This window comes from Aythya marila (assembly GCF_965140915.1).
Source record: "Aythya marila genome assembly, chromosome: 9".
Classification (NCBI taxonomy): Eukaryota; Metazoa; Chordata; class Aves; order Anseriformes; family Anatidae; genus Aythya; species Aythya marila.
Window position 1 is genome coordinate 25,424,378 of NC_139050.1, and position 13,397 is coordinate 25,437,774.

Genomic DNA, 13,397 nt, shown 5'->3' on the forward strand with positions numbered 1-13,397 from the left:
GCTCCCCGCCTGGTGGCTGGGCTCTCTGGGCTCAAAGAGAGACCAGAGTACAGATGCTTTCTGTTGGCTTTCCTTCCCTGTATGCCTGGGAGCATTCGCAGTTCTGCTGAGGGCTGTCTGCTGTTGAACACCCAGGGGTCATCCCACGTCCATGCAGGACAGTGGTGTCCCTGCTGTGAACGTGTGGCAGCTCACCCACCCACCTGTCACCGGTCATGGTAATGTGAACCTACAGAATCACCCCCATGCACTGACACAGCTGTGCTTGGTTCTTTCCCACCAGAAAGCAGGGAAGGCAACATCCAAATACAGCGCATCAGACGATGAAGAAAATCAGCAAAACTCTTCTGGAAAGGAAGCAGGGCAGCTCCACAGGTGAGCTAAGAAGCACCACAACTGTATGTTCCCTTAGAGCTAGAGCATTGTTATTACTATTAATATGTATACGTCACTGCCTCAGATCAGTCTGTTTTTAAGAGCAAGGCATTTATAGCACTGCTGTCAGTGTATATTTTGCTGTGACTGCTGTAGCCTGATATTCTGAACGTGTAGGTTTTCATAGGTTGCAAGTAGCAATTACCCTCAAACTGAAAAGAAATGTGGTAGTAATACTTTTCTAATGGAAAAATGCCAATCTACATTTTTCATGCTGTAAATAGCATTCAAAGAAAACTGCTTAGGCTAAATAAGGGTACATCACAGCCCGGCCAACTTTATTACATCTGAGAATGTAAAGAAAAAGCAATCAAAAAAGCACCATCGAGAATGCATTTGCTGTCACTGAAACGTTCCTCTCCAGATGCAGCTCAAAGCTGTCTGCCTTGTTTTTGTCTAGAAGAGCCATGGTGAGGCCATTTCATTATGCTGTAAATGAAAAATTCTGTGCGCTGTGACCGAAGGTACAAGGGGAACAGTCATCTCGAAGATTGCTCAGAACCCTCCCAAAGGAGGCTTGCCCCTTGGGGTTCCCTGTTTACTGCATCTTTCTTTTTAGCTTGAGTTGCACAGCTGTTTCTCATTACTGATGGAAAAACATAAAGGGGATTCAAATATGCTTTAAATATTGAAAAATTCCTGCTTTGTTTTATATATTACATATTATTCAGCAGACTGGCTCGTCGAAGAAAAACTGTGAAGCTGTGCCGAGCTCTGTCTGACCTGGTGGTGTACACAAACTCCGTGGCAGCCCAGGATATAGTAGATGACGGTAAGGATGCTGGTGCAAGACTTAAACGTGCATTTCTCTTCTCTGTTTTGATAGGAAGTGTATCTGATCACAGGGTTTCCCTCGTATTTCAAAGATATTTTAAAAGCAGAGTAAAGCACCACCCCTCCCTTCAATAGGAAATATCCTCTTTTCCCTTGGATTCCTATAGTATTCATGTTATAGTAGCAATATTAAAAATGAATTATTATTATTTTTTTTAAAATTATTATTTCAGGAGAATGCTTCCCAGTTTACAGTTTTATGGGAAGTGTTGTCATCGTTTAATATTATCAATTTTAAATAGTATCTAGTAACACGATAAGGTTGAATTGTGATAAATAAACACAATCCCTGCTGATGGGCACTTCTTCTCCCTGCTTGTAAGCTCCTCAGAAGGATGGTTTTGATTATGCTTCCATTTGTAGATTTCTCTGTAGGTTGTTCATAGCAGTTGTATCCAGGGTTGTGCAGGAGAAATGACCCCAGCAATTAGCATGAGCACTTGTTTGGCTTTCATTGAAAGTCTTGAAACTTGTGGGTAGAACAGAAGATGCTTCTGTAAGGGAAAGCTGCTACGCTTCGGTTACACAACATATGGTTTGAGTGTCACAAGATAATCTATTGGTGTAAATCTGGGCTAAAACTAATGCTCCCCTTGGTTAATACCAACATAGCTGAGGTCTGAGTTCAGGTCTTCCTCCCCCAGGATTGCTTTGTTACTTGTTTGTTGATTAACAATGCACACAGGATCAACAGGGAACGTGCTGTCGTTCAGTGAAACAAGAGCCCACCAAGCGGTGCAGCAGAAGGCCGAACAGTTCATGCTTTACAACCAGAAGCAGCTTACGAGGGTCTACCCATCGGCGTACCGGATCGACTCCAGCAACTTTAACCCCTTACCTTATTGGAATGTTGGTTGCCAGTTAGGTAGGTGCAGCACAATGATCTTATTTCTCACTTCTTGTATTTGTGCTAAGTAAATATTATCTTTATAAGTGACACCTGAGTCTTCTCATTCAACAGTGGCACTAAACTACCAGTCTGAAGGACGTGTGATGCAACTAAATGAAGCAAAATTTAGGGTAAATGGCAACTGTGGTTATGTCCTCAAACCTCAGCAGATGTGCAAAGGTAATGTCCCACTATACATTTATTACTGTAAGTGTCAAGCCTTTCAAAAAAAAACAGTTTCCAAAAATGTTATTTTGGAGAAGTTGCTAAGATGCAAGAAAGACAAATAAGAATGTATGTAGAATCTCTTTCACATTTCCATATATCCGATAGCTTGTTTTGCTTCAGAATTCAGATATTGTCTTTAAAAAATGGTGTTTACCTCTCAGACTGCATAAGTACCAGTATGCAATTCCTTGCAGTTATTATAGACATATATCCAGGGCTCCATCTTAGTAAGTGTTTAAAAAGCAAAAAAAGAAAAGGAGGTCCTAGGACAGCCAAACAAGAAGAGCAAAGTATGTAGTGGCCCAGAACCACGTACCCAGGACTTGCTCCAGCTGTCAAGCAATTCAGTGCAATTAGCTTGTTCTCTTTAAAAGGAATTGGCTCAGTCCTGAAAATGCTGTTATAACAGAAGCAAATGGCTCTCAGCATTATGCAGTACCAATCCTTCCACATTTGGAGGATTTTGGATCTGATTGTGTCCCTATAAGTATAGGCAATTTTCTTAATACGGCCATAAGAAGCAGTGGAAGGTTTTCCAGAAGTGGCAGAGGCAGTTTGGGAATTTGAAGCAGGCACAGTTGCTGAGTAACTCAGTCCTAGCTGCTTATTTTTCTTAACATCCATGCAGGTGTGCAAGAAACACAATCAGAGCAGAGATCTAGGATATAACTATTTGTTTTTTTGAAGCTGTTATGCTATAGAAGACAGTTTTTTTTCCAAATGAGTGTAAATCTTGCAAAACCCTCCTCTCGGTGGGGGTAGTCTTTCTGTCTTGTAATTGTGTAAAGAAAGGCTGCTAAGCTCAGAAAGGGTAGGAAAAAAAGTTTTAAAATTCATTAACAGCTGCTCCATACTCTGCAAGTTAGTATAATGCCTGAATTTTGGCTCTGTGTGTGCATCTTGGGGGGACGGTATTTATTCAGTGCATTTTTTCCTTACCCTTGCTCTCCCTCCTTGCCAACTTTTAGGCACATTCAACCCCTACTCTGCCGATCCGCTTCCTGCCAGTCCCAAAAAGCAGCTCATTCTGAAAATAATCAGTGGACAGCAGCTGCCTAAGCCTCCTGACTCAATGTTGGGTGACAGAGGAGAGGTAAACTACACTGATACCAACAAATGCTTTTATCCTAGAATCCTAGAGAGACATGGCAGCATTTGACTCAACAAAATTTTCACCTAATTTACCAATAATTTCACCAATAATTTACCAATAATTTCAGATGCTGTCAAGCTTTTGGCCACCAATACTACCTTTTCCCACAGAGTCTGTATCCTACGTGATCTTTATGAACTAATTTGTTTCATATTTTCAGCATGACCTCACTTTTTTTGAAAATAACTCATAACTGGCCTTAGTTCTTGAGACTATAAACCATACATGACTGTGGTTCATGAAGCTATTTTGCATGATCGTACCACTTGAAAATTCACACGATGAAAAGTTTTTGAATTCTTATATGAACTGAAATCAGTTCTCTGCATGAGATTCCTTGAGAATTGACATTGACTGGTATCATTGGCTTGCTTTTAAAATACTGTTGTTTCCAAAAAAACCAGATAATAGATCCCTTTGTCGAGGTGGAAATAATTGGATTACCTGTTGACTGCTGTAAAGATCAGACCAGGGTGGTTGATGACAATGGTAAGATAATCTAGCTGATTTCCTTTTCTTGGAGTTAAATATTAACTAATTATAAATGATTCAGTACCTGTTATTACTATCTAAATTACAAAGCTTTTACCTGATGAAATCAAATGATTGTCTTTTAAATTAATTCTGCTTTCTAAGTAGAATTTCTGGTGTAGGGAGACAGGCAAGAGACAGGTAAAGGAAGAGAACTGTTCACCGCAATATCTATCTACTGGATTGTTCTTAAATCTCCTTTAAGCAAAAATTTCGGGTATATTTTAAAATGTATAAAATACATGTTTAATTTCAAATGAAATGAATGCTTACCACAGTTCTGCAAAACAGCAGCCTGCCTTGCTATCCCTGCCAGCTACCCAACCAGAACCACTTTGTTTGTAAAAGCTGTTTAGGAGACAGATCTGTTTACAATTATTATGAGAGAGATTATGAGAAATCCTAGATCTAGACAAGCAGTAAATAATGAATATTCTTTTTTTTTTTTTTTTTTATATTTGGTCTACTTGTTTCTAATGCTTCTTGCTATGCATCTTGAAAATTAAGGCTAGCACTTGCTATGGCTTTGTTTCACCTCATTTCTCCTCTGTTTGTTTTACAGGGTTTAATCCTGTTTGGGAGGAAACACTCACTTTTACCATTCACATGCCTGAAATAGCTTTGGTTCGATTTCTCGTTTGGGACCATGACCCTATTGGGCGAGACTTCGTGGGACAAAGAACCGTGGCCTTTAGCAGCCTTGTGCCTGGTGAGTCTCACCTGTTTTCCTCAAGTTAGAGATCTAACTGAAGATCAAAGGCCTTTGAATTTAAAGCTTAAGGCAAGGTCTCAGCATAGGATATAAGCCTGTTGCTCTGAGACTTCATGTGTGATCTTGGACAGTTCTGTTATGTGAGGGTAGTGTACTCACTTTAAGGAGTTTGGATGGGTGCACTTTTGGAAATTTCTGCTGTTGTCTCTAACTTTGGGGCAATTTGTACTGGGTGGCTTGGAAATCTCATGAAGACATAATAGGGTTTATTTAAGACAGCAGGTATATGTATCTTTCATTTTTATAAACACCCATTGCCAGGTATATAATGCATACTGCTGAGTGTAATAATGCACTGTTATTACTTTACTAGGTTATCGCCACGTGTATTTAGAAGGACTGACAGAAGCATCCATATTTGTTCATATAACCATTAATGAAATCTATGGGAAGGTAGGTGTGTTTGGAAATGTCCATATTCTTACGGTTGTTTTGTTTTAATTCTTCAGATAAAAATGGGTTTAAATACACCAGAGAACCTCACAGGATTTGTGCTTTTTCTAAATGTTTCTTATGGTTTGGGCGTTGTGGCATTCTGTACAGTGGATTAGTAGAGCCTAGCCCACTCTGCCACTGACCAGTAATAAAGTTTAAAGAAGTTATTTGGGTCATACAGCCATGGAAAAGCATAATGTCAGCTTTTCCATTGTCTTTGAATTGATGTCTTCATTCATACTGTTACCTATAGAGATATCTACCTACACTGCTAAGCATCACTATGTTCAAGGAAGCAAACTACAACTCCTTATTCCTAGTGTTTTCTCTGAGGAGCACTGAGCCAGGGCACCCACTCACAGCACACCTGTGTCCAGGAAAACCCTCGGCTCTCTCCAGCTGAGATATGGCAATAACAGTGCAGAGATGCTGCTGTCAGAGCACTCTGGGAGCAGGAGGATGTAGCTCATAATCTGGGTGGTTTTTTTTAATTGCAGGCTGTAAGCAAGGAAAGTGTAACATGCTGTTACTCTAGTCTTAGTATGCACGTATTACAAATGTTCTTACTGTTACCACCTAATCATTATTTCACATCTAGATCCAGTGAGTACATTTTTTAAAATCAATTTTACTTCAGAAGTAAATGTTGAGGGCACTGCACTAGAACATGGTGTTCGGTAAGCTGGTTGCTGAGTGCTTATCTTATGGGGGTGATATTTACAGTTGATGTACTATTTACCTTGTTTGTTTGCGTCATGGTCTTGAAAACGTTAGCCAAACATATCTGCATTTTTTGCCTTTCAGTGGAGCCCTTTAATCCTCAATCCCAGTTACACAATATTGCACTTTCTAGGAGCCACAAAGGTAGACTTCATTAGCATGCACTTTGCACTTGCTGGGCACAGATTTTCGAATGGTTCCTAATCGCATGATCTGTAACTACCAAGCTACATCATTCTTCATTCAGACTCTGAAACATTTGAGTTTTGCTTTGATGAATCCCGTGCATAGAACTCCAAATTAATGTCTAGCCTGTCACTGCAGTACATTTCTTACAGTCTTGTCACCTCTGATTAGGAGATTTGGAGCAAACCTCTCTTGTAATTGTGGCAGGCTGCCATCCTAATGAGGAGAAATACAGACATGCATGAATTCATGGAGACCTTTGCTGATAGTTCCTCGGTCAGAGTAGATGTGTATTGCTTGGTGTGAATTTTTGCTTTGCTGCATTTTAACTTTGTATTCATCATTCATAAATGCTTAGAAAGCAACTGTTTTCGCTGCACGCTTCTGTAGCAGTCTGAACTCACTTGGAAACCTGGTCATTCTTGTCTTTTCAGAACAAGCAGCTGATAGGACTCAGAGGGTTGTTTAACAAGAACCCTAAGCACAACGCTGCTGAAACCAGCGGTCACTATGTACGGAAGCGATCTATTGGTGACCGGATTCTCCGGCGCACAGCTAGTGCACCTGCAAAAGGCAGAAAGAAGAGTAAAATGGGCTTTCTGGAGGCTACAGAAATTAAAGACAGTACCTCTGAACCAGCAGACCTGAAAGACAAAGAAGGAGTCGTAAGGCGTACGAGCCGGAGTTTGCAAGCACGTCCTGCTTCTATGCCAGTGGACAAATACCTTCTGGTAGGACTGCCGTGCCCGGACAGTGAAACTGCTCAAGATGCCAAAGGAAAAGAAAACACATCTGGTAAGAAACTTAACAAATTACTTTTGGTGTACTAAGTTTAAATAGTCTGTTAAAAGGCTGGGTTCTGCCATTCCTATGCAAGTTGTTCTGTTCAACTCAAATGAGTTACTGGGTGAAATGACACGTGCTCGAGACCCTAGTATTTTTAACAGCTCTCATACATTTTTAATCTCCTCAGACTCTCTGATAAGCAAAACCCCTTCATTTGGGATGACAGTGGAAAACTGTCTCCAAACTAGGCAAATAAATTACAGTGGGTTCTGGAAGTGGTCTTAAAAGGATGTTTTCCAAATTTCTCTTTGTAAGAAAGAAAAATTGGTTCTTTCTTTAAGAACACATTCAATTAATCTTCATCGATTTCTGGTTTGCTACGGTCCATTTCCTTACAAAAACAGAGCTGCTGGCATGGTGTTTCTCCCCCTTTTCAAGGAGGAAGAAGTTAATGCAACATATGTTTTTGGATACAGTGTACGTAAAGACCAATGCAGACTTTCAAATAGATGCAAAAGGGGTGACAGGAGTGCAGACTGTATCCAACAGTCTCGATACTGTCCTTCTGAAGTAATCAAATTAAGTAACCAAAGTTATGTGGAAAGCATACAAGGATAAAATCCTGGTCTTACATTGTTGATACATAACAGAAATCTTAAAATAGTTTTTTTCTAAGTGTTTTCAGCAACATTAGTCTGGGCTTTGAAATCCAGTACTTTGAAGTCATTCCCCTGACTACAGCAAAGTTAGCATGTTCAACGACATGCCTGATAGTTGATTTACTGGAATATTTAAATAAGTCCAGAAAGCTTTGAATGCAGTGGCTGTAATTCATTAGGCCTGCAGTCTTCACCCTTAGCTTGTACCTAGTCTAGGACATCTGCTTTTTGGGGATTGCTTTTTGTTTGTTTGGAAAGAGTGCGTGCACTCATGCACGCCATCCCTGTGGGGCTGCAGGGCTGTCCAGGTGCTCTGGTTCTGGTTGCTCCTGGCAGCTCAGCGCTTTTGGATTTGGTCACTGCAGGGCTGTGTCTGCTGGCACTGAGCAGCCAGAAGTGCTGTCTGCCTGCCTTGGTGAGAGAAGGAGAGCACACGGGGAACCTGTCCTGGGTGGTGAGTGGCAGAAGTGCTGCTCTGCCCCCGGTGTTCTCAGCTGCAGCTTCTGCCAGCCCGGGAGTTCCTCTAGAAAAGGATAATTACTGGGCACAGATGGAAGGTGTTGTGAAGCCACATTTGTTCTGCTTGCCTGTGTTTGTGGCTTTGAATGAACGTATAATCTGGACATCACCTTATAAAAGAAGCTACTTAAGAGAAAGAGCCAGCAAAATTAAACCATTTTTTTTTTCAACCAACCTGAGAAGAGACTGCAGACAGGAAAAAGGATGGTCCTAGTAAAGGAGGTCAACTCTGGAAGTGCTGCATTTAAAATGGAATGATTTTCTCTGGATAACAATGCAAAGCTAATACAGCTCAGCCATTCTTATCAATGGATGCAATAATTTCTTACACAGATTTCTTCCTAAAGATGCTTTAGATGAAGACAGAAAATGAGTTTAGACGAAACTTACACACTTACTTTTTTATAAGCTGTGGGTGTTCACTTATAGTAAAATAACCTCTGGAGAAAGCACAGGCCCTGGTGAGATGACCTAGGAAGCTGCCTCAGGGAGTAAATCCTGCCCTTTCTAGCTCTGAGGGGACTAGATCCTGTCTATTTGAGTGCCTGTAGGGCTTGCTCTGTAACCCCTACAGAGGACTGGCCACCTTAGACATAAAGAAATGAGACCTGAAGAAGAAGAAATTCTAGCTGGAGCCCTCTGCTGTACCCGAAGGACATTCCTGCTTTTCTGTACTGAAGGGCATGGCCCTCTCTGGTGGAAGCACTGACCTTCAGTCGTGGTTTAGAAAAATGTGACAGCCTCACACGCATGCAGGACTTCGGCCCAAATATTTCAGGCTGGGGGTGGCTTCACCCTCACAGGGGTACTCGTCAAATGCAGTGTTCGTTGTTGCAGGAATCAGTACAGAAAGGAGAGGGCTGGCTGTCCAACAACGATCTTTCTTGCCAAAATACCATAGCTAAACATATCCATCCTGCTTGGATGTATGCCAGGTAGGCTGGGTGCTGTCCATTTCCTCCTCTGTCCTTTGTAGGAAAAAACCACCACCACCACCAGCCTACAAATCAAAGAATTTTACATCTCTTCCATCCTTACGTAGGCACACTGTGGAAAGCTTGAGGGACTTTTCAAATTCTGGAGATTGTTCTTTAATGCCAGGCTCATTAAAAATCCCTCTTACTGTAGCAAGGGGTTTTCAGGCACTGTTAACAAATGCTCCTAGGGTACCTCATTGCTAGTGAACGTAAGAAAGAGCAGATATTATACCAGGTTTTCTTCTGTATTCCCTGCTTAATTAAAAGCTCCATAACTAGGAGTAAGCCTGGAGATGGGATTTGGCTTGTAAACACAAGTAAGATCTTGGTTGAAAAAAAATATCGAATGTGTATTTTTCATGAAATTCAAATTTTGCTCTCTTATGAATGCCGCATGCTGGTAGAAGATCAAAAATTAAATTCTTGGATTGAAATCTCTTAAAGTAACTAAATGTAAAGAACATTGTGTGGAGTCCCTCTACTTGATGCTTTTACTCAGAGCTCTTTTAAGCATGCATCTTGTTTCAAAGTGTAATGTTTTTTAACAGAGCTGTTTTGTTCTGTCTTTATTGCCATGCTTCTTTATAGTACAAATCTGAATAGGAACACAGCTGAAGGTAATACCATGTGCAAGCTATGATATGGTACCTCATTGACATTATTTGCAACAAATATTACATCACGTGCTTGATGTAATAGACATCCCAAGGAAGCTTCAGTGAAGTGCCTGCAGTTGTATTTTTCCATTTCTTCATATCACACAGATAATTTGGGCCAAGCCCACACAAATCCATAACTGAATTCTGTCACAACTGTACCTAAGTTTGCATTTTCCATTTGTCTGTCTAAGGACAAACTAGTTGTCAATAACCAGAATGCAAATTTTGTATGCAACTAACATCTTTCTTATTTAATTTAGCCAACGGTGATGGCAATAAAAATGAGACGGAAACGAACTTGAAAGAATCTGTTTTCATCTGTTCTGAGAAAACAGCAAATATTTCAAATTCGGCTTTTCCCTTTGACAAGGAGAAGACCCAGAAGGAAACGACAGCCAATTCTTCCTTAGTACCACCCCTCCAGGAACAACATGAAAATTTAGTTTTTGCAAGTGGTGTAGCTGAAGCAAATCACCTCAAAGGCTATCAGGAAAATCATCTTCCTGGTGAAACTGTCCCTCCAGTGCAGGCCTCTCATTCTGAGCCTGTCACAGAAAAAAAAGAAGACAAAAGCTGCGCAGACAACAAAAAGGAAGATGACACAAAAGAGACTGAGGAGGAGGAAACTCATGTGGGGACTGCGCTTTCTGAAGAAGCAGAGGAGATGGAAAAACTCAAACATGACATCAAGAAAAGCACCACAGGTCTGTCTGTGACGGACACTTCCTCTGCCACCCGCTCTGACGCTCCTGACTTCCATTCCACTTCAGCCATGCAAGACAGTGACATTTCTCGCCTCATAGAGGAGGTTTCTTTGGTGAGTGAGGGCGAGCTGGACAGTGCTGTGTCTGCTCTGATCAGGCAGCTGGATGTCACAGACGGCCACACCAATCTCACGGTGCTCTCAGGCCTCCCTGGCGCTGGCAGCCAGACCTTCAGCGCCGTGCCTGCGCGCCCCTGCATGCTTACTGCAGAACTTAGCACTCCCTGTAAGAATGACTTTATTACCTCAAAATCCATCAAATCCCCGTTGTTCTCAACTCCAGATCCAGCCCTGTTCTCCAGCCCCGACACCGCAGAGTATTCTGTGTATGCAATTATCCACGAAACGTCTCTTACGCCGCCTTCTGAATATAAGACACACGGTGGATTAGTTTGCAAGAAAAAGTCAAGCAGTGTAGAAAATAACTTGCCTAGCACTCTTTGTTCTTCACCGGTCTCTTTGCCAAGTGCAAATCCCAAAAGGAAATGTGGAATGAGCTGGGAAGCCACCAAGTCTGCCAGCTCTCTTGCTTCCAGTAGCCTCATCTTCGAGGAGACGCTTGTTGACCCTCCCACGGGGGAGAATTCAGAAAGCAGCAGTCTTGTAGAAATCGATGGGGATTCGCAGGATCTCTTGGTAACTGCACGCGAGTACAAACGGGAAGACATGAGCCAGCTGGCCTCCCCTTTAAAACTGAGGCAGGAGCAGGACAGCAGGCGCTGCGGTGAGAGGACCTTTGGGAACTGCGCAGCTGTCGAGCTCTGTGCTGCTGCCCTGGACTGCTCAGACAGCTTCAGGACTGCAGGGCGTAAACTCCCTTTCCCAGTCTGTGAAAACGTTGATTTTCTACATCACCATCATCATGCAGATAAACAGAAAGATGCGATGTGTACCTCCAAGGGATCCCAACTCAACGTACACTCATCGGTGCTCAAAAGTTCTTTGGCTTTCCCTCCCTCTTCTGCCATCAAACAGACCAGCCCTTGCAAGTCCAAGAGTCTCGGTGACCTGACGTCGGAGGACATTTCCTGCAATTTCGAAAGTAAGTATCAGTACATCAGCAGGAGCTTCATCACGTCCGGCATGAGAGACAAGAAGCTCGCTGCTATGAAGACCATGAGACCCCATTCCACTGATGCTCTGACGGAACAGCTGAGAAAGCTGGTGTCCCTGGACCAGGAGGACAGCCACCAGATGCTGTATTCCAGGCAGATCGAGGACGACTGCCCAAAGGCCCTGGTCAGAAAGCTGTCATCCAGGAGCCAGAGCAGAGTGCGGAACATCGCCAGCCGCGCCAAGGAGAGGCAGGAAGCCGCCACCAAGCAAAGGTCCTCGCACACCAGCAGCATAGCAGGGGTCGTGCTTCGGAACAAACCTTCAGCATCTCCTCACGTGATCAACAGGCATTCGACGGGCTCGTACATAGCCAGGTACCTGAGCAGCTTCCCCGGGGAGGACGTGGAGGGCCGAGGAATACCGGAGGGCGCCTGCGCTGCGCTGCACTACGGCTGCAGCGACCAGTTGTGTGCACGCAATTCCGTCCTGCAGCTGGAACCCAACAGTGATGATAAGCCAGAAATTTATTTCCTGCTGAGGCTGTAGATTGTATAAATGTACATCTTCAATGTTTACAAACTATTTCAATGAAATGAAGGATTTTTAGCAAGAAATACTGTTTTGGGGGTTGTTTAAATTATTTAGAAATGCAATTTCATGCTAGTGATTCAGCTGTGATTTAATGTTCCCTTTCCTGTCAACACTTATGTAAATAGAAACTGTGCTCCGTCCTTATGTATGTATTACTTTAATTTAGAAATGATAAAAGAAAGTAGTCTGAGGACTATTTGCATGCAATAAACATCTGTATTTGTAATGCACGGCATTAACAGATGAGCACATCTGTGCTCAACAGCATAACATTGCAGTGAATTCAAGAGTATTCCTCTGTTTTCCTGAAGTCCTACTGTTTGGGAAAAAAAAAAACAAAAAAAACTGTGATTCCTTTTGGCCTTTCATGCAATTTCTACAAGTGTAGTGCTTTCTGTTCTTGGTAATTTCCTTGGGGTTCAGTTCCTGAACTAGGACTCAGACCCTTGCTTAGCACCATTGTTTTCACTCCACCTGTACTCAGTTAATGTTAATTTTCCATGTTTCCATGTGAGTGATGCCTAGGTTTGTCTCCTGCCCACTCTGAAGTATAGCAGCAGTTGTAATCTATTTTTGTTGATGTGTGGAATGCTTATTTCAGGCCGGAGTGGAATGTGGGAGTAATCCAGCCTTTATCAACTGAAAACATTTAATTTCTGCATATTTTGTTATGTACTTTTGCTATTGGTTGTTTGTAGCTTCAGTATGGTAGCAGATCTGTTTTCTGTATATTTGTAATTTTATTGTTAAATTGGTGACAGTCAGTGGAATATTTAAAGCTGACGTGGTGTAGAGTAATTATTTTGACTGTCCTTCACCTTTTTCTATGAACACTGAAAGTGAATTAAGTGAGTAATCTCAAACACCTGAAGCTTCCCTGCAGGGAGCAACATAGCTTTATTTTGGTTTAAAGATATTCTTTGTCTTCACTGTAAGTTTTTTTCTTATATGTAAAAGATGTACCTTTTACCTCTTTCTTTTTGTAATGCAGAGTATTATTCTTGAGAACATCATTAAAATAGATTTTTAAACACCTGGTTACATGTTTACTGAAACCATAGCAAATGCAATTATGGTTAAAATAACAGTAGTCATTGCACACGTCTGTCTTGCCGTGAGCTTGCAATAAATTTTCAGAAAGGGAGAAATTCCATGATTTCAAGTGAAGGTGATGTTTCTTGGCTAGAAGCTTGCAGCTGAGCTC

General features: G+C 41.9%; 1 protein-coding gene across 1 annotated transcript in view; it reads left to right on the forward strand.

Moving 5' to 3' along the window:
• The window catches only part of PLCH1 (phospholipase C eta 1), a gene marked incomplete at its 5' end in the record, with an annotated part of 57,034 nt that extends 43,866 nt beyond the window's left edge, over positions 1-13,168 (forward strand). Inside the window, 10 exons of the mRNA XM_082766742.1 lie at positions 284-375; positions 1,107-1,207; positions 1,955-2,134; positions 2,231-2,338; positions 3,355-3,479; positions 3,944-4,028; positions 4,633-4,779; positions 5,156-5,235; positions 6,618-6,978; positions 10,044-13,168. Coding sequence (XP_082622868.1) covers positions 284-375; positions 1,107-1,207; positions 1,955-2,134; positions 2,231-2,338; positions 3,355-3,479; positions 3,944-4,028; positions 4,633-4,779; positions 5,156-5,235; positions 6,618-6,978; positions 10,044-12,148 — 3,384 coding nt within the window. The 3' untranslated portion in view covers positions 12,149-13,168. The remainder of the gene's footprint in view (positions 1-283; positions 376-1,106; positions 1,208-1,954; positions 2,135-2,230; positions 2,339-3,354; positions 3,480-3,943; positions 4,029-4,632; positions 4,780-5,155; positions 5,236-6,617; positions 6,979-10,043) is intronic.
• Between the last annotated feature and the right edge of the window lie 229 nt (positions 13,169-13,397).